Source organism: Eucalyptus grandis, chromosome 9 (genome assembly GCF_016545825.1).
Source record: "Eucalyptus grandis isolate ANBG69807.140 chromosome 9, ASM1654582v1, whole genome shotgun sequence".
Lineage (NCBI taxonomy): Eukaryota > Viridiplantae > Streptophyta > Magnoliopsida > Myrtales > Myrtaceae > Eucalyptus > Eucalyptus grandis.
The window spans coordinates 37,844,299-37,869,088 of record NC_052620.1 but is presented as its reverse complement, the minus strand read 5'-3'; the positions used below and the strand labels follow the sequence as shown (position 1 = coordinate 37,869,088).

Below are 24,790 nucleotides of genomic sequence, written 5' to 3'. Positions count from 1 at the left end.
CAAAAGCCATCTTTTAGGAAAATGATAAAATTTTCTAGTATTCGGTTAGAACTTGAAAATAAATTTTAAAAAAAAAATACTTTCCACCGTTCGATATCTTATTCGATTTTCCTTCATGCATTCATTTTAATCATTTTTTATTTATATATATATATATTGTGTTCTTTTTATTTTTAAATTTCAAATTTTTAATATTTTATTTCTTTTTATTTCTTTTTATTTTTTTTTGGTTATTTTTTATTCCTTTTTTCCTAGCTTCGCCAAAGGGCATGGCTCTGGCCTCGCTACCATCTAGCGATGCTTATATAAAGACCGACACGGACACGTGACACGTGACACAATACTGACACAATACGTCGACACGTCATTTCTTAAAAATAGAGAATTTCGACACGTTCCGACACGTTATATATTAGATATATTTTTATATATAAATACATTAATAATAATAATAATAATAATAATAATAATAATAATAATAATAATAATAATAATAATAATAATAATAGTCTAGAATTAATTCACACAAAAAATATTAAATAATATCATTCATTATTTTAATTTGTTACAATAATACACAAAACTTAGAGGAAAAAACATTGTTTAAAGAAAATGCTGAAATGATATTTTTAAATTTATTTGTTTATCAATAGCATTTTTTATTACTTCTTTCAGAGTAAAAGACTTTTAAAAAAATAAAACTGAAAAAAAAAAATTGACCCGTGGGTATATTTATAGCAATTTTATTATTTCTTTTGTGTATATTTATATTTTGACCCTTCAAGTATTATAAATTTTTAAAATTGACCCCGTGCGTGTCGAATCGCGTGTCGGAATTCTTGACTCGAGTGTCGAAGCGTGTCGGAAAGAGTTGACCACGTGTCGGATTTTTCGACACTCGTTGACCACGTGTCGGAGCGTGTCGGACACGTGTCGGAGTGTCGGAACACGACACGGCGCTCGAGGAGAGTGTCCGTCGCTACATAAATGCTTACTATAACAGGGCCCAAGCCTCACTGCCTTCTAGCATTGCCCAAGCATCAAGGCTCGAGCCTCACAACCCTTTAGCAAAGCTCAAGATGGCTCGAGCCTCACCGCCTTCTAGTGACGCTCAAGCACCGCTAATCTGGCATGCTCATGGCCGATTGCCAGCCTTTGTCATGGCGGGCAATTGACGGAAGAAGAAAAAGAAAAAATAATAAATCAAAAAATAAAAAATAAAAAATAAAATAAAATAAAAATTATTAAAATGAATGAGGATAGAAAGGGTAGTGGAAAGGTTTTCGCCTTTCTAAAGAGTTTCTCCACTTTTGAAGGAGTTTTCTTTGTTGATAGGAAATGTTTTCCTTCATTAATTTATTTTCCCAAAAATTTGTGATTTTTCATGATATTAATTATATTTAAAGAAAATTAAGGAGATAAATTTGTTACAAATATATCAATTTGAATTTTTTTGGTCAAAAAATTAATTTGAGATAAATTTATCAAAAGTGTAATAATTTGAAGTTTTTGTGATAAAAAATTAATTTAAATGAATTTATCACAAATGCACCCTCGTGCATTTTGAAGTTTATTTGTCATATCAGCCCTAATTTTTTCCATATGACTTCCACACAAAAACCTGACAAATAGCTGTAGCTACAAGCAGAGAATCTTCTCCTTTGCTTAAGAATGTTTGCAGCAACAGCAACCAGTACATATCTTCCAAAAAAACAGCAACAGCAACCGGCAACCTCCTTTGTTTACCCCGCGCTGAAATTTAACAGGAAGTTAGGGAAAATGTTCGTGTTGGAAACCAGCCGGTGCAAAGAAAATAGTTCCATCGACGAAGCCATAGCTGGTAGCCTTCAAATTAAGATCTTCAAATCAGCCGACATCTCTCTTTACCTTACAGAGAAAGATGTCAGACATTGTCAGAAGTAGCAGTACAACGTTCCGCCAATAAGATTTTACAAGATTATCCTGTCACGGCAACGAACGTGACCTTATTATTGCATACAGCATTTAGATTGCAGAGATAAGATGCTCTATTACATCTCCCAAAGATGAGAGCCAATGTTCTGATTGATATCTACAGGGAGAAATGCTCCATTTTCCCACAATAGCATTACTCTTCACCATGAGATTATGCTCTATTAGTTCCTGTAGTTGCTGTAACAACGTCTTAGTTACAACTAAAAGCCAGAATTAAGAACTGAGAAGCACACAAAGCATTTAGTGTATAGGACTTCCAACCTCATCACGGAGAGCTTAGAGACTGGGGAAGAACTTTGTACGGGTTAAGTATGTGATTGGGGTCCAGCAAGTTCTTGACAGAAGCCATCAATTGCACCTATACAGGCAAGAGTATTATTCACCAACTTGCACAACTAGATACAAGAAGTATCCACCCTCGACTAGAGGTGATCATGAGGGAATTTTTGCCTGGGCCCGGCCAAAGATGTGTGGGCCGGGCTTTATCATGTATGGTCTTTGCCCAAGCGCACCCATTTACCTCGCAGGCCTGGGCAGCCGAGCAGGGTTGTTCACTTCTACCCTTGAGACATCTAAAGAGCATTCTTTCTCATGAATTTTTAGATTGCCCAATAGGCTAGAAGATCTTTCAGCTATAGAAATAAGTGAAATAACATATATATTGCTACCAATAGAAGTGTCTATCTAATATAGATAATGAATGGATCATGTTATGAGAATGTTATGAACTGCTAGGAAAAATGAAGTATAAACATTATGGGCATGACTCCAGACAACCTAAATGTTGGGGGATAATGGTTGTTCAACACAGTTCGGGCACAAGTCAAGGTCCAACACCTGACACTCGTCCTTACCATGTTAGTTTTCCGTTATTGTGGCCTAGTCTCTAGTTATGGCCGCGCTTCACACGTCTCACTTACACAAGAGAGTGAACTTTAACAAATACGCTGGATTCACATTAGACCGTTTCTAGACAGCTTAAACTTCTGGGGCAGAAAATGGTGGCTAAACACGAGCAATAAATCAGAAAACCATTTTTTAGGCAGACCTTAAACTATGCAAAACGCAATGCCTCCAAGCAACTAAGTTTCAAGGGAAGTTATAAACATCCCAAGCTTCCAGCTCTGGGCCATTTTCTATCACTAGTCTTTGCCGCATCCACTTTGTGTTAGATAGAGTTCTAGTGCCATATACAAGTATTGCCCATGCCACAGTACAGTTGATATCATCTGCATATAAGTTAAGCTCCAGATGAACCTTAGATTCTCGACTAGATCTCCCGTTTCTTAAATGGTAGACCATGTCCAACAAAGGATGACCATTTTTTTCTCCTTGCCCTAATATGCTGCAAAGAAGCTTCTGAGTTTTACCTGATCTTAACTATCTAACCCAGCTGCTTTGATTTGCAATCGTCGAAATATCAACTACTATGGAATGTCACAAATACCTAAGAGTGCAATTCCAAGTAATAAACCCCTACAATTTATGTACCAGTACCACTGCACAAAGCTCAACTTACAGCTGCAGGTGACTTGCTGTAGAAAATCTTATCAGCTTTCATCAGTCCCAAGCCGTGCTCCGCACTAATACTTCCACGATGCTTAGAAGTCCATTCGTAGACAAAAGGTTCAATCTGTGCTAATACCTGCAACGCACCTCTTCTTATGAGATTGTATTCAAATGCATAGAAGCTTTCTAAAGAAAGACAAAGGAGATTACAGCATCATCATATTGAGGACATGAAATATTGAGATGCAGGTTTCCATCTCCGAGGTGCCCATATCCCACGACCCTGGCCGAGTGACCTAGAAATTCGAAAACCAATAGAAAGTTAATTATTGGCTAATTATTCATGCTCCGGCATCCTTGGAAGACTATGACAAGTGACAAAATGCCGGTTACATTCATGGAAGAAGCAATTCAAATCCTATGTTATTAATCATCCATCACAGTGGGAGTGTCAATCTCAAAACCGATGGCTATAAACATCTTATGACGATTTACACAAGTAGCTTGTTTTCACTCTTTGAAGTTCACCTTCAGGTTCATAGTCCATGACCTCCTAAACATTTAATGCACACAAGGAATTCCAGTAACATGTTACGATGTATGATGGAGATGAAGTTAGACAATGCACCAGCTTAGGATTCTTAAGGATTTCAAAAAGTAGTATCTTTTAGCCAACAGAACACCTGCTAAGATACTGCAACCCCATGGTTCACATTACATAACGAAATCACTGTTTTCATCCCACGTCAATATTATAGACCTGGAAAAAGAATATCATGGCACTGAAGGATTGAATAAGTAACAGCAATAAGTTCTCTCACCAAGTTTATTCCGCATTTCCTCCACAATATCATAAATCTTTTCAACAGGTATTGACAAATCATATTTGTAGACAGCCCCTGCTTTCATCAATGCTTCTGGTATACCCTGCGATGCACCACAGAAAAGTGGCAACCTAAGCATGCAAAATCAGTTGCAAGCAAAAACAATCATCTTCTTGCACTCATAATTATATCCACTGTAGCTGACTTTTTATGGGAGGTAATTACATGAACTTTTAGTTCATTTCTATTTTTAACAAGTCTTGACACAAATTATCGATCATGAAACCTGGAAATTCATCTTAATTACAAAAGGAGAGACAGTGTTTAGCCTGTAATAAGCTTCAACCCATATAAGCTTTTCTCACACCATTGTTGAATATTTTTTATGTATCTTCAAAAGAGGGAGAACAACTGAGAAGACAGCATTCCGACAGGGTTTGTTGTATTCAAGCAGCAATCAATGCACCTTTATAGTCATAGCCTTCAATTTTTCAAATACAGGATATTGCAGCTTCAGATGCAAACAAAAGAAAGAGAGCTGTCAATTCAAAAAGAGGGAAAGAAGAGCCGATTGGTCGACCAAACAAACATCTGGGACTACAAGAAACGCTTGTCATAGAGTTGACAAGAGAAGGACAGAAAGTAAAAGCTCACGTAGAGGGGAAAATCTAAGTGTATATATATGACATAACATAGCCCAAAGTCCTATTTCTCATAGTTGAAGATCAAGAAACAATCTGTGAATCATCTTAAATTCATGAATAGCAAACCAAATCAAATTGAAAGATTCAGTGAAATGATTTAGTTTTCTTATCACAAGTACACGTCATGTTTCATACATGTTAATAAGTATCACATTTAAGGATAAAGACAGAATGTTTGCATACCATTTGTTCAATAAGCAGATTAAAAAATAAAAAATTTAGTCATCTTACTGTCAGATTATTAAATATATAAGATATGCCATGGACTATACCCCAAAAAAAAAAAAAAAAAAAACACTATATTATGCGATGCATAAACTAACAAATTGTGAATTGATAGACTCATTAAACTTATATCACGTTAGTAAAACTCGCTGATGATACAATGGACATGCGTGTGATTCCAATATATATGGATTCATCGGATAAACCCAAATTTTACAGGCCTTAACTCTACTCGGATCGAAGTAAACTATGAATTGCAGAATTGATGGATTGTGATAAATATGGCTATTGCTACTCCCAATATATGTAAGCAGAAACTTGACAATTAAAAAATCACAGAGAACTGGAAACCTCACGAATATTCCAAACTGATGATGCCTGCTGGATGTCTTGTGCAACAACACCATCTGAAATCAAGCCTTCTTCCATGGAATGAACAAGGAAAGCTTCAAGCTTTTCTCTGAAATTATCCAAATTGAATATTATGTACGAAAGGTGATAAAAGAACCATAACCTTTTCTTTCGCTATAGCAAAACCAAACTATGCATGGCACTATCAAGTTACCACCAAATTGCAAACAGAAAATGTCCAGCACACATATGCTACTGCAATCTCTTATGCTTAGGTGACAAGAAAAGGTCAGCAATGCAGAAGGCCAAATTGCAAAAGGTGTGGTTGCCTCTTTACAGTGAGCTTCCATTTTTATTGCAAGTCCAAGATTTGCATAAAGCAGGTCAGGCACTACATTCTAGATGTAGTGTTAATCTCAAAGGGAAATTAAACTTGAGCAGCAGAATAACAAAGTGATGAACTTTCATCCTAAGTTTGAGAAATCTGATTGCCTGCAACTTTAAAATCCAGGAATGAATATCTATACTCTGCTTTGATAAGATCAGCAAGGATTCAATTTGTCTTTAGCTTGGAATCCCCATTGAAGTTAGATTCACTTTTTCCTCATTGAAGATAATCATATTGGAGCCTTCGCAGCTCTACAGTTAATTCAGACTAACAATGAAGAATATTCAAAGGTAATCTTGCCATCCTAGCCAGTTACAATAAATCATAAAAATAAAAATTGTGCAGTGACCAAGGCAAGGAGTGTAATTTTCCAGTAGATGCAGGTTATAGTGCATTAGAGGTTCATGTGGACTTAAATGTAACACCTTAATTTGAGCAGTAAAAGAAGAGATTTACCTGTCTGAACGTTCATCGCTGCCTGTCGTCTCTATCAGAACATAAAACTTGTGCAGTGCAGGTAATGGATTCCGGACTCCTTCTAAATGGTTTAGTGCCTGCCACAAACAGTGAAATAACTTGGCTTAAAATTACCATAAGGATCTACTTTTACTTTCAAGACTTGCTTAACAGTAATAAATAGACTGTCAAGCAAAATGATGTTAATTTAGACTTAGTCCATCTATAACAGTCAAGTCATGTGTTTCATAGTCATAAAATAGCATGCCAAGAAGGGGGAAAAAGGACAGAGGAAGGTTAAGAAACACACAATCTATAACGGGAAACGAAGAGATGGTCATAAACCTAGCATCTTCTAGACCAAGCAGTGGAACAAACTACTGAAAATTACCTCAGTGACATGTAGTGCACCGTAATGGAAAATGGATGACCTAAAAGTGGAAATTATTTACTATGGAAAGTGGAAGCAAGAGCAGAACACTGTAAGACATAAATGGCATATGATGGCAGCTCTAGCAGCCACATTCGATCCTGTTGCAACTTACAACTCCATTCCAAGACAGGCGATATATTAAAATTCAAAGGATAAGATAGAAAAGTTACTTATGTACAAAATAACTGATGTAATACTTAAAAGTGCAGAAAGCTTACAAGATCCATTGCCTGTTCATCCAAAAACTCAAAAGCGGAGAGAACTTCTCCCAGTTTCCTCCTCGCTTCCAACAATAGTTTCTGATGCACAAGATAATAAAAAAAATGGTACTGACTTGTGCTCAATTAAAAGATGCGTTAAGACCATGGGACATGGTATGCCCAGATTATAAGCTTAAGGTCTAGATCAAAATGTTGTCATTCTGGAATATGTAAGTCAATCTGTAGAAGAAATTAATTGTACCTGGCAGCTTAAATAGTCTGTACATGCAAGAAAAGCTACATTAACTGATGATAACTTTGGAGGAGTCAGAATTGACACCTTCGTAACAATTCCCAGGGACCCCTCACTGCCTACAACATCAAATAGAATCATCGTTTGGCAGCATACTATCCTATTAATCATATGGGTTGTACCATAAATTTATCAATTGAAATGGCCCATCGTATTGATATACCTATAAACAAATGCTTCAGATCGTACCCAGTGTTGTCTTTGCGTAAAGTACCGAGCATGTCAAGCACATCTCCATTAGCTAAAACTGCTTCAAGACCTGCAACACAGACCTAAACTAATTGTCCAGAAACAAACAAAAACCTGGCAATGTCTTCAAATAAGTTAAAATCAGACACTATATTGCAGCAATGAGCTCAGGGATAAAAGCAATAGAAGTCCTAAACTTTTTGGCAGTTAGTTGGTTAAGTCCCAAACGTTCTACTATAGGCAATTGAGTCCTGAACCTTTTGAAGGATGTGCAACTGTTTGTTTTTGTTCAAAAATCAATCATGATTTCAACCATAATCAAGGAGAAAAACACATGGCTTTTAGCAATAATTGAGCAAAGAAATTGAATTTACGAATCAATTGAAAAATAAAACCAGAATGTCATTCGAATCAAGGAAAATTCATAATAACGAGAGTTGGGTTTTCCTTCCTATTTACATAATATTTGAATTTTCTTTCAATTGATTCCGTAATCAAGTTCGTACTCTATGATTCAGAAAACTTGTGCTTTATCCCTTGAATATAGTAAAAAATCATGCTTAATTGAATATAAAGCTGATAACCAAAAGGGTCCTTTCCCTGGTGACCAAATTACACTGATGATGAGATCAAGCCTTGATTGCAACTCTTTCAAGAGGTTTGGGACTCAATTAACCAAAACAGAATGATTAGGACACAATCGACAAAGAGTGGAAACATTTATGACTCCAGTTGCACAATCCTAAAACTTCGCAGAAACTTGCTTTGGAACTTACATGAATGCAGATTTAACTATTGCAATCCACGTAAATTGAAACCTTCGAGAAAGTAACTACACATCCAGTGCCATCGTCATAGATATGGGAAAGGAAGAGATGATAATCAGAAAAAGAAGAGACTAAGTACTCTCTTTCAAAGAAAATATACATTTTGAAGATCTACTTACCGAGTACATTAGCATGAAGTGAGCCATATCGAGAAGGCGCAGCCCACCAGCATTTGTCGAAACATTTCCTCCAATTTGGCAGCTTCCCTTAGCACCTAAGTCCAGTGGCATAATAAATCTGAATGGAAGCATGATGTACTTAAAGACAAAGTTGATGAAGCTCTGCCACTTTCATAAACTTTGTATGTTTGTTTCCAAAAAATAATTCATATCCGGGAATTCCTAATTTACAACCTGGAGCAGGATGATCGGGAAATTGACTTTCATGAAGAAATATTTAAGCATATGAAGATACGTTTAGCACTTATTTGGTTTGGGGAAAATAGCAGAGTTCACGGTCCACACATACACAGTCTGCCATTCCCTTCAAGGAAATTATATCTATGCAACCATATATGATCTGTCTTTCGTTTCTGTTATTGGCATCATTCACAAAACCACTCATTCCCCAAGGTGCAGAATCCTCTGTGAACTCTGCAGAAATAAAGTAATGCTAATAGCACTTACCCTTTGCTGTCTAGAAAATTCACCAAGCTTTCCAGTATGCACCCTGCTTCAGAAACCAGTATACCACTGACCTATAAAGCAATAATATAGAATTTTAAATAATTTGAAGCAAATATCTTATGAACATCTTATCAATGAGTTCAGCATGCCAAACTGCTGAATAACAGAGCTCACATAGCTCTCAAAACCCAAAGCAGGAGATGAAGTATCAGGTTAAAAAAAAAAAAATGCACCTAATAGGATAATTTTAGGAGAAAAACCTTGAACTAAGAAGATTGATGCTAAAAAGATTCAATAATGAAGTCTCAAAATCATATAGAGAGAATTCAGATCTTGGACAAAAATATAATGTGTTATTTGAAGGAGAAGAATCAACATAAAATGACAATTCCATCATGCTGTATAACGTACCTCATCAAAAGATAAAACTTTATTCATTGAACCTAAGTTCACAATCACCTGCGGAATAAATAACCAAAAGCCATTCAGATTGCAGGCAATCAAACTACATAAGGCATACTTTCAAAAGATTAAGCTGATAAATTTAGTTTTGAAGACACTTATGATTTCTAATCAAGGTTGTCCACTTTTAGTGCTCAAGCTTCACTTTGAGACATTTACCATATTTAAAACTCCATAAGTAATGCAGTTGTAGGACAATCGCCCAATTTTTCGCCAAACACGTGATGAGGGCATGGGTCAATAATGGTTCACCTTCAGGATCAACAATAGGCAACAGAAACCATTTTTCTGCAAAATCTCTGAGAAAATCAGAATCCAAGTTGGATTCCACTAGCTGAATTTCTCTCTCACAGCCCAAATTCAAACACTCCTCCCATTGATAGAGATTCGGCTACTATAGACTTCAGTTTGGTAAACAACTGTGCATTGCGTGATTTTGATTTTTTTTTTTTTTTTTGGTCACAGAACTCTGTAAATTGTCCTACATCCAACAACTTATAAAAATTTTAAGGATCATAGATACTATCAAGTAAAATTCAATCACTGAAAAGAACCCTCAAAAGTCAGTTCGTAAGGGTATTGAACCACCACATTTCTAAGTCAGCACACTCTCAAAGGCCATCTGGTTATATGGTGTTTTCTATCTGCCGGTCATTCATGTCAAAACACATCAATGCAAAAGCACAAGTAGAAGTTCCTAGCAACTTCTAAAACAGATTTTCTTTGGTAAGTTGTAACATTATAAAAATAGAAAATAACATTTCACCTGTACTCTAAAAACATTTGTCCACTCTCTAGGACTACTGAAAAACATTAATATCCTCTCAAGTCTCAATAGTCAATATCTTCAGCTATAAACAGATATTCAGAATGGAGATACTTGTAAAGCAATGAGAAAAAGAAATCCCTAAGATTCTCACATGCTTTTCACAGTTTGATAGGAAAGAAATATGAGGCGGTTTGATGTGGGAAAATTTCAAGTTTTGTAAATTACAAATCTTGTTCGTAATGTTTATCTTTTAGGTACAAGAAGGACATTTTCATATACAAAACTGACGTTTGGTAAAAGAAGAAAATAGGTGAGAATGATGTGATGGTGTCAAATAACTTCAGCATGCGCCCTCTTTTCCTAGTGCCATCTGCCATTTTGACTAACTGGTTTTTCTTGCTGATTAAGGAAAAATCTCTGTTCATAACAGAACAGGCATTCATAATTAGATGGCAGTAAGTTAAAATATGATAAAGAGACCAAAAGGAGACTGGTGAGTGCATGCACAAGCATGCATGAAATGAATTCCATTTAAAAAAAAAAAAAAAAAGAGTATCATATCAATAATAGGTGTACCTCATCAAAAACGGGCACACTTCCTCCAACAAGACCAGTGTTCCCACCCTGGGGAACAACAGCCAAGCATCTGGAGTTACAATATTTGAGAATTTGAGAAACCTGGGACAGAAAATTTTCAAAAGCATTCAATGAGTGAACTATATGACAGCATGAACAAAGCAGAAGACTGAATAAGAGAAATATTCAAGGCAGAATCGACATCGTGCATGTTCAAATGTACAGCAAATCTATCAAGACTGAATACTGTTATAGTGTGCCTACATGTGTGCAGGTGAACAAGTGGGACACGCGGACGCGCATGCACGAACCCAGAGAGAGAGAGAGAGAGAGAGCTGTCTTATATTTGATACTTGAGAGTCATATGATTATGAACCAATATAACCAAGCACAAGGTAAATGCAACTTACAAAATCTTCAGAGGAAGAGAGAGCAACTGTCTCATACTTGAGACTTGAGTCATATGAATCAATGTAACCAAGAACAAGGTAATATGCAGCTCACAAAATCTTTCAAAGATATCTACTATCGCACTGAAATTTCAGAGGTTGAATGCAGAATGTTGTATCATCGAGAGAAAAACCAAATATATCAAGAAGAAGAAAGAAATGGACCTCTTCAGTGCTCCGAGGCAGAAGCAGAAGCTTACTCGAACCTTTGTACTTCCGCATCCAATCCATATTTGCAGCCAGTAGAGCATCTTCATCCTGGATAACATTTTTATCCCCCAACAGGTCCGTAAAATACCTTATGTCATCCGAATTTATCGTGGCAAACTTGGGGTTCCTCTGAATCTTTGTGGCCATGGAACCAAACCATCTACTTTGGATAAAGCTTGCTCCCAAAGCGAATTCTCTCTCTCGTAAATGCATGGAAAGAGGCTGCCGATGTCCAAAATAAAATTGAGTTCCTCCGCAAGATCTGCCAGAGCAATGCAGCGAGCCTGTATTCAGGACAATGTCATCAGGATTTGTACGTCCATTTAACCTAATCGAAGGTCAAATCACAAGCGAGTTCAGGCATTTATGGAGTTAATTAGTATTCTAATGTAAGAACAACTTGAGACTCCAGTGCATGGACAGTCAACGATTGTCTAATGTATAAACTTGCTTCGAATTAGCTCGTCCAATCTCCATCCGTGAAGTAACATAACAATCGACGCCATGTCATCATATGATCGAGTATTGGACAGAAAACACTCGAACGCTAAGAAAACACGTTATTTCCGTGGACCAGTCGCCGCCGGTCGCCGGTCGCCGGCACACCTCATGTCTCGCGACACAGATGATTAATTGAAGCACAAACGCCATCATGCTCCCAGTAAACCTCGGACCGGACTCCACGCACGAACGCACGCAATTGCTCCACGACAAAATCTACGAAAACATTGTCCAGAACAACAGAACCGAAGCGAACAGCGCCGCGATACTCCGGTCGTATAATTCCCATTCGAGACGAACGAGCTTCCAAAGCGACGATCTCGGTCAAGAAACTTGCCATCGGGACACAGAACAACGCTCGAAACAACGGAAAACGCAATAGATGCTCGCTCGAAGCGACGATACCGTGACGAGCTGGATTGCCGCGATCGGGGGCAGATCGAGGAGCGCGATCGGGACGCGAGGAGAGCTTGAGGATCCGGCGAGCCGAAGCTCTCCACCTGTCCATCTTCATCGTCTTCCCCACGCAGCCTGGGCTTCCTCGTCGGGAATTGCAGAGCGCGAGTTTTCCGGTCGTCGACGATGGGGAGATCCTCCTGCGGTCCGGGAAGAGCCGAAAATGGCGGAACGAAATGACCGCAACGCCCTTTCTATTTCGATTTTTTGCCCGAAACGGGAGAAGAAAATTCATTTTCAGGTATTTCGTACTCGATTTTTTAATTTTGATAATCTAGAGAGGGGAAAAAAAGACGGATGTGGAATTATTTGGAACTTAATGCCAATTTAAAAACAGGCCGATTTTACATTAGTTAAAGAATCCACAAACTATAATTTAATATATAATGTGGTTTTCAAACTTTTAATTTATTTAATATAATTCATGAAATTTAGCTCAACGTGTAGTGTAATTTTAGTCTTTAAATTTTTAGTACATATTTAATTTAGTCTTGAGATTAGATGAAACTATTTAATATTGTCCTTGTGTTTGTGTGTTTAAACAATGCAAAACCAATTCTCTCTATCTCTCTTTGAATTTCTATTAAATATTAAAGATTAGCACATCATTCGACGAAATGCCGCGCACTCACTTTCATCAAAAACTAAAGCTAGAAAATCTCATATGTATAATGAGATTTAACTAGACGTTAGAACCCTATCTCGACAAGACGAAGGCATCATAAGAAGATTGAATACCTACATTTGCTAAAAATTTTGTTTTGAACATACACACTTTCATGGGAAGAGTATATTCTCAAGAATTACATTGAATATATTCCAAAAAATAGAAATTATATTAAATAAATTAAAAATTCATAAATTATATTATATATTCATCATTTGTGTCATTTTCCCATCAGCAAAAACAGAATATTGTTCGCCAATTGACTTTATTACCCCTGTTGCCAATTTGCTCATCTCCAAGCTCGCCGCGGCTCCGCCACAATCCCTATCCATCCCCTCTCTCTGTCTCTCTTTCTCTCTGCAACTGCAATGGCGTCTTCCCTGACGTCGCTCTCCTCCATCAAAATCCCTAGGCGCTGTTGCCGGTTCGCGCTCCGGCGTCTCCCCTCGACGTCGCCGCCGGCGACGCGCGCCTCGCGCTATTCGCCTCCGGGCCGCCGCGCGGCGCCGCGTCCGCCGGGGGCTCCTTTCTCTATCGGTTTCTCGAGAAGACTGTCTCGGTCTTCCTTCTCCGGCGGCAGCAACAGGAGGAGCTCCGAGATCCCGAGCCTGAAGGACTTCATGGCCGCGCAGTCCGCAGCGTCTCTCGCCGTCTCCGGAATCCAGCCCGAGTGAGTTTCTCTGAACCGTCTTTTTGCTTGCCTCCAGATGTAACGTAGAGCTATCGGAGTCTGACTTGAGTGTCCAGCTAGATTATTCGTGCTTTCGGTTGCTGGTGTTCTCGGTTATTGCGCTTCCCTGTGAAATCCTGGTTTAGTGTGTCTCCAAGTGTTTAGCTTTTTGTGTGCAACGAATGGTTCGGATAGTACAGTTTTCAGAAGTGCAGAAGTTGATGAATCTTCGGCTTGAGGTCCAACTGGATGTCATGAATTTCGTGCTTCGGCAGAACCAGAATCGGTTCTCTTCTAATGACTCGCGAGTACTATAACAATTGGAATTCTTGAACATTCCTTCGACAGTGGCTGTCGACGTATTTACTTGATATTTTTCTCGTTCTAGTTGAGCAATGATACTTTCACTTGATATTGCTCGTGGAAACTCGATTGTCGACATCGGCCCTTTAGTAATTGTCCAAAACAAACTTGCATACTGTGAATAAACCGTATGAGTACAGGTAGCATTCTCCTTTCAGTTTATTTGAGAGTATGCCAATGTAGTACTTTGCAAGCTGTACCTCACTGTGGCATTAACATCAAAAGCGAAACATCATAAAACCGGAAGCTTTGCTGACGGTCAACTGAAAAGTGTGAAAGTTCACAATCATTTTAGTCAGAAAGTTATACGCAGGATTATAGGAATATGCAGCTATTCAGTAATTCATTATAAACATCATATCGGTAGAACGTTGGCATTAGCTCTAGAAAACCATTTAACATCTTATTGCTTTCTGAAAACAGAAGTTCCTTCTTTTTGCCTTGCGAAATATGCAGAAATTTATTTTCAAGAAGAAACTGGAAAAGCTCAGCCTCTTTTTTCTTTCTCTTATTCTTCAATATGAGTAATTCTAAAACTTATAGATGCTTTCTTACTTTTCTTAAATCCACTAGTCTTGTACCAGCTGCCGAAGGTCTTTCAAAAGGTCGAATTTATCAAGAGACTTATGGTTGTCAGATGAACATCAACGATATGGAGATTGTCCTTTCGATTATGAAGAATGCAGGATATAGTGAAGTTGTGGATGTCCCTGAAAGTGCTGAGATCATCTTTATCAACACCTGTGCTATAAGGGACAATGCAGAGCAGAAGGTCTGGCAAAGACTTAACTACTTTTGGTTCCTCAAGAGACATTGGAAGAGCAATGTCAAAATCGGTAGGTCACAGTCGTTGCACCCTCCAAAGGTAGTTGTGTTGGGATGTATGGCAGAGAGGTTAAAAGAGAAGATACTAGATGCTAATAAGATGGTTGATGTGGTTTGCGGACCAGACGCTTACAGAGATTTGCCTCGATTGTTGGAGGAGGTTGACTATGGTCAGAAAGGAATTAATACTCTCCTCTCACTTGAAGAAACTTATGCCGATATCAGTCCAGTTAGAATCTCTAAGAACTCTATTACTGCTTTTGTCTCAATAATGAGGGGGTGCAACAACATGTGTTCATTTTGCATTGTTCCTTTTACTAGAGGTAGAGAACGGTCACGCCCTGTTGAATCAATTGTAAGGGAGGTGGAAGAGTTGTCAAAAGAAGGTGTGAAGGAGGTGACACTACTTGGCCAGAATGTTAATAGCTACAACGACATGTCTGGGCTTGAAAAAGATGTTGAACCTGGCACAAAATGGAAGTTGAGTGAAGGATTTTCCAGCATGTGCAAGGTGAAAAAAACGGGTCTGCGTATTTCAGATCTTCTAGACAGACTGTCCACAGAATTTCCTGAAATGCGATTCAGATACACGTCCCCTCACCCTAAAGACTTTCCTGATGAGTTGCTGTACCTGATGAGAGACAGACATAACATCTGCAAATACATTCATCTACCAGCACAAACAGGGAGTTCGACAGTGCTTGAGAGAATGCGTCGCGGCTATACCCGTGAGGCATACCTAGACCTTGTGCAAAAGATAAGGGAAATTGTTCCTCAAATGGGGATAAGCAGCGACTTTATTTGTGGTAAGAAATGTCATAACATTCTGATCTGATTATGTTAATCTCAAATGTACAGTTCTGTGCTCGCTACTAATTGTTCGGGAATCTTATGACTATGAGGTTTATTGTGAAGCTTATATTGAATCATGAGGGACTAAAATTTTATTGATGTTCAACTTCCTTGCCATAATCTGTCCTTATGATGATCTGGCAGAAATTACCTTCCTTCCTTCACACTGCATATGGAAATTGATTGACATTGGGTCATTCCCCATTAATGTTCACATTTGTTCCTGTTTCAAGTGTGACCTCCAACTTTGCATGTGTAGCTCCAGTTGCTCATTTTCTTTCTGCCTGTCTCTTTAAGAATATGGTTGGTTAATCTCCTCATTTTGACTTAATGTTCTGTCTGCTGTCTGCTGTCTGCTAATTTAGTTTTTGTTGTTTATTGTTCCACATTGCATTCTGTCACCTCTGTAACTGGGGATCTTTTATATGGGTGCATGTAGCTCAAACAAACATAATCCGACCTGACATGAAAGAATTTAAATAACACACAAAAAAGTAGGAATAAACCAGAGATGCAATTATATCAAGTAAATTATGTGCTATTTACTTTGTGCCACTTCACCTAAAAATTGAGATGGTTTAGCAGAGACACCAAATGACATGGTCCAAAGATAAGTTAGAAACACAAGCCATTAATGGTTTGGAAATGAGTCGATATGCTTAATCGTGGCATTATGGATGGCTAATATGCCATGCTTAATTGTGGCATTATGGAGGCTAATGTGCCATTCCAATGCTAAAACCTACAAGTTATGTTTTCCTTCTTAAATTTCTCTTCTAACGAGGTTGTAGGCTTTCTGATTCTTTTCTGTCCCTTCATTTCTTTGGCTCACAGGCTTTTGTGGAGAAACTGAAGAGGAGCATGAAGACACACTTAGCCTTGTAAGAACAGTTGGTTATGATATGGCATACATGTTTGCTTATAGCATGAGAGAAAAAACACATGCTAATAGAAACTATGATGACGATGTTCCTGAAGAAGTCAAGCAAAGGAGGCTGAATGAACTTATTGAGGCTTTCCGTGAGAGTACAGGTCAGTGTTATGATTCCCAAATTGGAAGCATCCAACTTGTATTGGTTGAAGGGCCCAACAAGAGAGCTCCTGACACTGAACTCATTGGCAAGAGTGATAGAGGCCACCGAGTGTCTTTTGCAAAGCTCCCCGTCATTGATCGTGCTGATAATTCTACTAGCAAGAGAAATCCTTCCGTTGGTGACTACGTAGAAGTCTACATAATGAAATCTACACGAGCTTCGCTATTTGGTGAAGCTCTTGCCATAACCAAGTTGAGTTTATTCCACAGAGTCCAGGATGAGGAACTGGTTGCCTGTGAAAGCAGTGCTTAGAGAATGCTAATGTACCGATGTGCATATTGAGTTAAATTACGTCTCGGAAATGTCATAAGCCGCTCGAGGATGGCTCAGCTGTTTTCTGTTGTCAATTTGGAACGAGCCAGCCGATGAAAAACTCAAATTGAGATGATATGCGGTACAAAATTCTTTGATTGCAGATGTTGAGCAGATCAGAGTAATATATAGAGCAGAGTCGAATGACATCTGCCTTCGTCTGCACTCTTATTTGGGAACTGATTTTGCAGCAATCGCGCACCGGAGAGAGCAATTCTTTTGAGCAAGTATTGCCCGCCCCGAGTGCACGTGAGTCAACCTCGTATGTGTCGTTAGTTCAGGACCACCTCATACAGGAGGGCACGTGCCCCCGGAGCAAGTCGGTTTGTTCAATCTTTTTAGGTTATATTCGCACTGATGTGTACTTGTTTCAAATTTCCCTTTGTGCTCTTGCCTCTGAACAGTCGGTAAGGAGCAATTTTGTCGAAACCATTGGATTATGATAATATGTAAGCTTAGCATTTGACATTTATCAGGGTGGTGATTGATTGGATTTAATATTGGAATTTTATTAGGGGAGTGTTAAAGTATTTAAATATCATATCACACACCCATCTAACAATTTTGGTTATTAGAACGGTGGGCATTGATTTCACAAATTTAACCTCAGGCCGAAGTTCAGCATACGCATGAGGAAGTTAATGCATTTGAATACTAAATCATACTGCTATCTAATGCATTGATACCCGCGCATTGATTCAAGAAATTAAGCCCGAGCCCAAATAAAATCAGGCCCTGGGGAACGCTGTATTGCCATAATCAAGTAAAATAACAGAGGCTTTAAGCTAACTCCTAAGCCAGCTCCCCGCCATACCCTATCCCGGTTAGGAGCATCAATTGCAGGGTATTTATTCCTACACTCGCTCTGCCTTATCAAATCTATTATCATTGCAGAGCAAGATTTCTGTGATCTCACCGAAGAGACTCAAACACTCTCTTATAGTTTTCCATATGATGATCAGCCTGTCCATCACATCACCCATGAAGTTGATCTTCCCAATATCGTTCTCAAGCACAAAACGAGCGGACCATCAATCGGATCATGTGGAACCGTCCGTCCTGTCTCCGGTCCAAAAACAGTTGGAAAGCGCAGGCAAAGCGCCTTTTTGCTTGATTCAATCTCAAGGAAGTCCAGAGAAAATGACCCACTGGACCTCGAATAACACACGTTCAATCCTCAGAAGCATGCCTTGTCCGGCCACATCCACAAGCCCACGACGAAACACTCTCATTGATCACCGCCAACACCGTTTCCACACGCGTCGCTCGAGCAAGCAAAAGCAGATCACGCCACGATTCGAAAGCATGGACTCACGCCAATGATTGCCTCTCTTTGCTTAGTATTCAGGACTCATCCCCTATACGTACACGGCCGTATATATATACGTAGGCGGTCGGTCATCATGATGTCGCCGCTGCTTTTCACATACGAGGAGCAGGGACATCACGGTCCAGCTTCATTAAGTCCTTTGCTGCTGATCTAATCATAATGTCCGTCCCAACAGCTTCGATAATTGCTTGCGAACTCTCGCCGTCTGAAGACGGACGGGCTCATCATCTCCGAGAGAGGCCAAGCGCCATTGGCCTGCCCGCCATTAAGAAGTTAAGAGGGTCATGTACTATGAAAAGCGCAGCTTCGAGATAATATATTGTATAATAAGGCCCTTTCGAAAGAAATTATTTTTTTTAGTTAATCAAGGTCTCTCAAATCTAAAGCATGCGATTATGACGTCATAATTAGTGTCCTTGAGAAGTTCATTGACCCGACAAGGAGACACGAGAAAAGAAAAACCCTCGTGCATTTTTTAGCATTTTTTTCTCGTTCCCATTTTCTGATTTTGTAACCTAACTTATTTGGTCTTGACTAAGCACACATATATAGACTGTTAAGTGCATCAGATTCACATCATACAACAATCAGCCTCGACTGCCTTACTTGTTTGTTGGGCTTGACTTTTGTAGACCATGTCATATATAAATTGTTAAGAAAACAAGTAAATTAGGATTGTCATAACTTTCGTATCATACTCACTTAAGTATTATAATTTCTTCTTCTTCTTTTTTTACTTAAATATCATAAATTTGAAAAATCGATCACTTGAATGTCATCGATTTATCTCATCAAAAAAGTTGACGTGGCTTTAATTTATAATATATCATCCCATGTGGTGTGTCAAAAAGCTGAAACCAACACTTGATAAGGCAAACGATGTCGCTTGAGTGTCTGATTGAAGGATAACAAAAGTTCCAATGACCTTCACGAATGATCGTTTCACTATTATAAATTTTTAGAAGCGAACAATTAGGCTCATTAATTTTTAAAAAGCAACCACTTGAGTGATAGGAAGAGAGAGAGTTTAAAAATGGTGTTGTTTGAGGAAGAGAACAAGAGTCAAAAAATGATGTCGTATAACTATGTAAAATTTCTAAAAAAAAATGCACATTGGACTTCAAGTTGTTTTAAAAAAATTCCACGTCGGAATGGAAAATTAAGAAAAAATTGCAGTAGTACAATTTGCCGGGAAATGGCACTCAAGTGTCAATTTTACACTAATTGTCACTTAGGTGAGCAAGAAAAAAAAAAGATTGGCCTCAAATGAGCGCCAAACAGAAATTATAACTCTTCTAATATACTTATCCTGATTGTTAAGCATATCGGATCCGCGTCACACACCAACCGGTCTCGAGCCCCTCACTTGTCCGTTGGGCTTGACTTTTACGGACCAAAGTTTAGATAAAAAGGATTTTCGAGCATACGAAAAGGGTTTGCAATCCCATACTTTACGACCCCACCAAAGCCAAAGAAGAAAAGTGAAAGAAGAAAAGACGTAGGAGAATCCAATCCCCCCTTTTCCGGGGTACCCTCAGTCATGCTGAAGGAACATAAAGAGATTAGCTCTCGATGATGGAAAGAAGAGAAGAGAAACTTGTTGGGGGAAAAGGCGTGGAGGGATGGCGCCACGATGGAGAAGGAACCCTAGGAAGAATCCCAAAAGCTAGAAACACTCAGGCCCCCAAAAGGAGCAAAAAGAGAAAAGGAGATAAGAGGGAGAGACTAGTGTCGTTTTGGATAATGAAATTGTGAGTGACCTTTAAGTTTAAATAAATGGATGGCTCCATCACTTTAGAAACCAGTACATAGGGTCACCCTTAGTAAGTCTAAGAAGAACTCAATCAATCAATGTTATCAGCATTCCATGTTGGCCCACCAATCCATGCTTACCCAACTCGGAATGGACGTTGAATTCTCCAAATAAATGCAAGAACAAAAGAAAAGAAAGAGAAAAATTCTAGAAAGAGTTCGGAAATCGATTATCAACTGTGTTTACCGAACGTCCCAAAGATTATCATTGGCTCTTAACATCTGTCCATGCCGAGAACTTCCTCATCTCATTAGAGGCAAGAAAGACGTACATGCATATCGTATACCTAACTCCTGTACGTACGAACTAGAGAAACACAAAAAAGCATATCTCTTTTAGCACTTGAATCCCTTTTATGACAATAACGTTGTACCTCCATCCTCATACTCCTCCAAATGTTATAATTGGCATCATAGGTATGAAACAAATGATACTACGCCTTATAAGTAGATTACACAATAAAAGATGTCTCTCCATATATGTTGCATCCATTTTTAAGTTCTAAGCGAGTTGAACGCGTCGCATCTACTCCTGATCTCTCCATTCCGACCAGTCTTGGCACCAAGAACACTGAACTTCTCCATGGCACGCGAAAACGCCTGGAAAAACGCGGCTTGGTCCTTGGCAAACATCTCCACGAACGGCCGTGTCCTAGGGCTCGCGTACAACGCATGGTCTATGGCCAATAGCCCTAGGCCACGCGGCAGGTTCTGATAGTACATGTTGTCGAACTTTCCGGGCGTCATTACGTCATTGAAGGCGGCCATGCTGCCACCCCTGGTGGAATTGGCGCACAATTGCCTTAAGCCGGCAACGAACTTGGGATTTAAAGCGGGATCATAGCCGGAGGTCTTGCCATAATTGAAGATCCTGTCGCTGAATTCCTTGCAATGGGAGAACCCGATGGTGTGTCCGCCCAATAGAGCTGCGAATTCTTGCACGGTGAACCCCCTGGACTCGAAGATCTTGATGTTTTCATCAAAGCTCATGGAAATTCTTGGAAGATTTCCTTCGACCCTGGATGCCTTCGACACCAAGCCATCCTTCCTACCAAGCTTTACCGTATAGAATGGACCGCCGACCATGCTGATAAGGTCCCGGGTTGCTTGGGCCAATATATCGGCACAGGAGACCGTCTTAGGGCAAGAGAGCTCCAAGGCGGTCTTGGCGCGAGTGACCACCTCGAACGCATCCCCTGGGAGAGACAGGTTGATGTCGTGGTCGCGCTCCGCCTGGTTGAAGGAGTTGGAGGACACGAGGACGGAGGCGTCACAACCTTCGACCAAGCAGTCGTGGACAAAGAGGCGCAGAGTGCCGGCCGCGGTGGTCGGTGTGGACATCTGCTTGTCGGTGATGGTCTCACGGACGATCCTCTCGAAATCGGGGCATGATTTCTGGTAATAATTAGGGCTGAGCTTGGCTTCGGAGACAGAGATGGAAACGAAAAGGAGCAGGAGGATCAAATGGTGGAAATCCATGCCGATTTGGATCGGGAACGAGAGAGAGGAAGGAGGGTTGTCCAACTTCCTCCTTCTCAAGTTGTTCCTTGGGATGAACGAGGAAGGAGCGCTGGGGAGAAGAGGAAGACATGCAAAATGGATTGAAAAAATTGAACAGAATGGGAATGAAGAAGGTGGAAAAGAGTGGATGGGAGGGATTTTAGGGTTTGTTTTGATAATAGGGGTGATGGAAACAGAAGCAAAGATTATTGTCCACCCGTCGAATTTATTTTTTTGTTTTTCTTGTTTTTTTTGTTTTTTTTGTGTTTTTGCAATGTTGAATTGAGGGTAGATGTGAAAGAAATTCCACGTTTAAGGAACCAAATAATTCGAAGTGTAAAAGAAATTCCATTTGACGTTGCAAGGCATTGACGCTCTTTTTCCTAACTTTCAGAGGTTTTATTGGTTGATTTTTTTTTTTAATGAACATTGATATAAGATTATTCTTCCCCTTGTCTTATTGTAGTTTCAGTTTGCTTGTGAAGAAATCTTAATCTAAAAAAGAACTCTCCACAGAATTTCCTAAAATGCGATTCAGATACACGTCCCCTCACCCTAAGGACTTTCCTGATGAGTTGCAGTACCTGATGACAGGCATAACATCTGCAAATACATTCATTTTACCAGCACAAACAGGGAGTTCGACAGTGCTTGAAAGAATGCGTCGTGGCTATACCCATGAGGCATACCTAGACCTTGTGCAAAAGATAAGGGAAATGGTTCCAAATGGGGATAAGCAGCGACTTTATTTGTGGTTAAAGATGTCATAACACTGATCTGATTTATGTTGATCTCAAATGTGCGGTTCTGTGCCCGCTACTAATCGTCCGGGAATCTTATGACTATGAGGGTTATTGGGTTGCTAGTATTGGAATCATGAGGGACTAAGATTTTATTAATGTTCATGTTCCTTGCCTCAATTGTCCCTCATGGTGTTCTGGCAGAAATTACCTTCCTTCCTTCGCCCTGCGTATGGAAATTGATTGACATCGGGTTATTCCACATTAATTTTCACATTTGTTCTGGTTTCAAGTGTGATCGTCCAACTTTGCATGCGTAGCTCCAGTTGCTCATTTTCTTTTGCCTGTCTCTTTAAGAATATGGTTGGTTAATCTCCTTATGTTGACTTAATGTTCTGTTTGCTGTCTGCCGATGCTAATTTAATTTGCATTGTTCATTGTTCCACATTGCATTCTGTCACCTTTGTAACTGGGGAATTTTTATATGGGTACATGTAGCTCAAATAAACATAATCCAACCTGACTAAGAAACTTAAATAACACACAAAAAGGTAGGAATAAACCACAGATATGATTATATCAAGGTTATCATTGTTGAGAAAGCATTCCTTAAGTTGTTTCGATGATTGACAAAACTTAAAGACTTTGTTTTTAATAAAAAGTATTTTCAGGTGAAAAGTCTGATTAGATGTGCTCAGACGTTATCAATCAGAACCAAAGTTGTGGCTTGATTACTTCCTTTTTTATACATTTTCTAATCATATAGGAAGGAGTAAATCAACCATGCAACGGCTAGTGGCAAATTAGCTTGATTCCTTACTATATTTATAAGGAGTTGCAAAAGAAAAGTCTTGCAAATATCTTTTGGAGATTCAACTTTCTTGGGATTTCTTTCTAAAGGCGAAACATTCTTTCTATTTGTAAACACTCGACTTTTTGGAAACCCGATCTATTGTATGGGCGAAAGAAATTATGGAAAGCATCAATCTCAGCAATCTTAAAGCCATCATATATTCTCAACTAGATCCAGGCCAACAAGTAGATTGGCTAGATAAGTCCTCCTGGAGATATGTCCAATGGTTAGCTTGGATTAGGAGGAGTATAAGAGGAGATTTCGAAACTGAAGGAAATAGAATTCGCATTCACGAGATTTGAAGCTCTTAATTCTGAGATTTAAAGAGTGTTTGTGATCTCATATATTCATCTTTGTTGAGCGAAACTGTGTAATCCTTTAAAGGTTAAGAGTGTGAGGAGTTTTATTCACTCAAACTTGAGTACTTACAACTCAAGACTTGAAACCTCTTATCGGTTCTTACTAATGAATTCCAACCAATAAGTTGTGGTACAAGAGAGTGGATGTAAGCTTACAAAAGCTGAACCACTATAAACTTTTGTATGCAATTCTCTATCCATAACTCCTTTTTATTGATTGTGTTAGAATTATATACCTATAAGATCTGATCACTTCATCAGAAATTGTCTCGTGGCAATATTTATTTAAATTCTTTCATCTTCACAAAATTACCTTTTCAACCCCCCCCCTCTCCCCTCTAGGTGATAATCATGTGCTATTTAATTTGTGCCACTTCACCTAAAAATTGAGATAGTTTAGCAAAGACACCAAATGACATGGTAAAAAGATAAGTTATAAACACGAGCCATTAATGATTTGGACATGAGTCGATATGCTTAATAGTGGCATTATGGATGGCTAATGGGACCATGCTTAATTGTGACACATGGAGGCTAATGTGCCACTCCAATGCTAAAAACTACAAGTTATATTTTCCTTCTTAAATTTCTCTTCTAACAAGGTTGTAGGCTTTCTGATTCTTTTCTATCCCCTCATTTCTTTGGCTCACAGGTTTCTGTGGAGAAACTGAAGAGGAGCATGAAGACACACTTAGCCTTGTAAGAACAGTTGGTTATGATATGGCATACATGTTTTGTCATAGCATGGGAGAGAAAACACGTGCTAATAGAAACTACGATGACGATGTTCCTGAAGAAGTCAAGCAAAGGAGACTGAATGAACTTATTGAGGCTTTCCGTGAGAGTACAGGTCAGTGTTATGATTCCTAAATTGGAAGCATCCAACTTGTATTGGTTGAGGGGCCCAACAAGAGAGCTCCAGACGGTGAACTCATCGGCAAGAGTGATAGAGGCCATCGAGTGTCTTTTGC

General features: G+C 39.0%; 2 protein-coding genes and 1 pseudogene across 2 annotated transcripts; 1 reads left to right on the top strand and 2 right to left on the bottom strand.

The window, feature by feature from the left end:
• Positions 1-1,629: 1,629 nt before the first annotated feature.
• LOC120286001 lies at positions 1,630-12,589 on the bottom strand (annotated as a pseudogene).
• Positions 12,590-13,421: 832 nt separating this feature from the next.
• Positions 13,422-17,723, top strand: LOC104419692 (CDK5RAP1-like protein). Its single transcript, XM_010031431.3, has 3 exons — positions 13,422-13,779; positions 14,716-15,773; positions 16,654-17,723. The coding sequence occupies exons 1-3, from the start codon at positions 13,478-13,480 to the stop codon at positions 17,163-17,165; spliced, it is 1,872 nt and encodes a 623-aa protein (XP_010029733.2). The 5' UTR covers positions 13,422-13,477; the 3' UTR covers positions 17,166-17,723.
• A 2,860-nt stretch (positions 17,724-20,583) lies between these two features.
• Positions 20,584-22,025, bottom strand: LOC104419691 (peroxidase 41). Its single transcript, XM_010031430.3, has one exon. It carries the CDS (start codon positions 21,844-21,846, stop codon positions 20,863-20,865), a length of 984 nt encoding a protein of 327 aa, XP_010029732.2. The 5' UTR covers positions 21,847-22,025; the 3' UTR covers positions 20,584-20,862.
• Between the last annotated feature and the right edge of the window lie 2,765 nt (positions 22,026-24,790).

Coding starts and splice junctions, on each gene's coding strand:
- LOC104419691 (XM_010031430.3), bottom strand. CDS start 21,846: ATGGATTTCCACCATTTGATCCTCCTGCTCCTTTTCGTTTCCATCTCT.
- LOC104419692 (XM_010031431.3), top strand. CDS start 13,478: ATGGCGTCTTCCCTGACGTCGCTCTCCTCCATCAAAATCCCTAGGCGC. Junction 13,780..14,715: donor GTCTCCGGAATCCAGCCCGA/GTGAGTTTCTCT, acceptor TAAATCCACTAG/TCTTGTACCAGCTGCCGAAG. Junction 15,774..16,653: donor AAGCAGCGACTTTATTTGTG/GTAAGAAATGTC, acceptor TTTGGCTCACAG/GCTTTTGTGGAGAAACTGAA.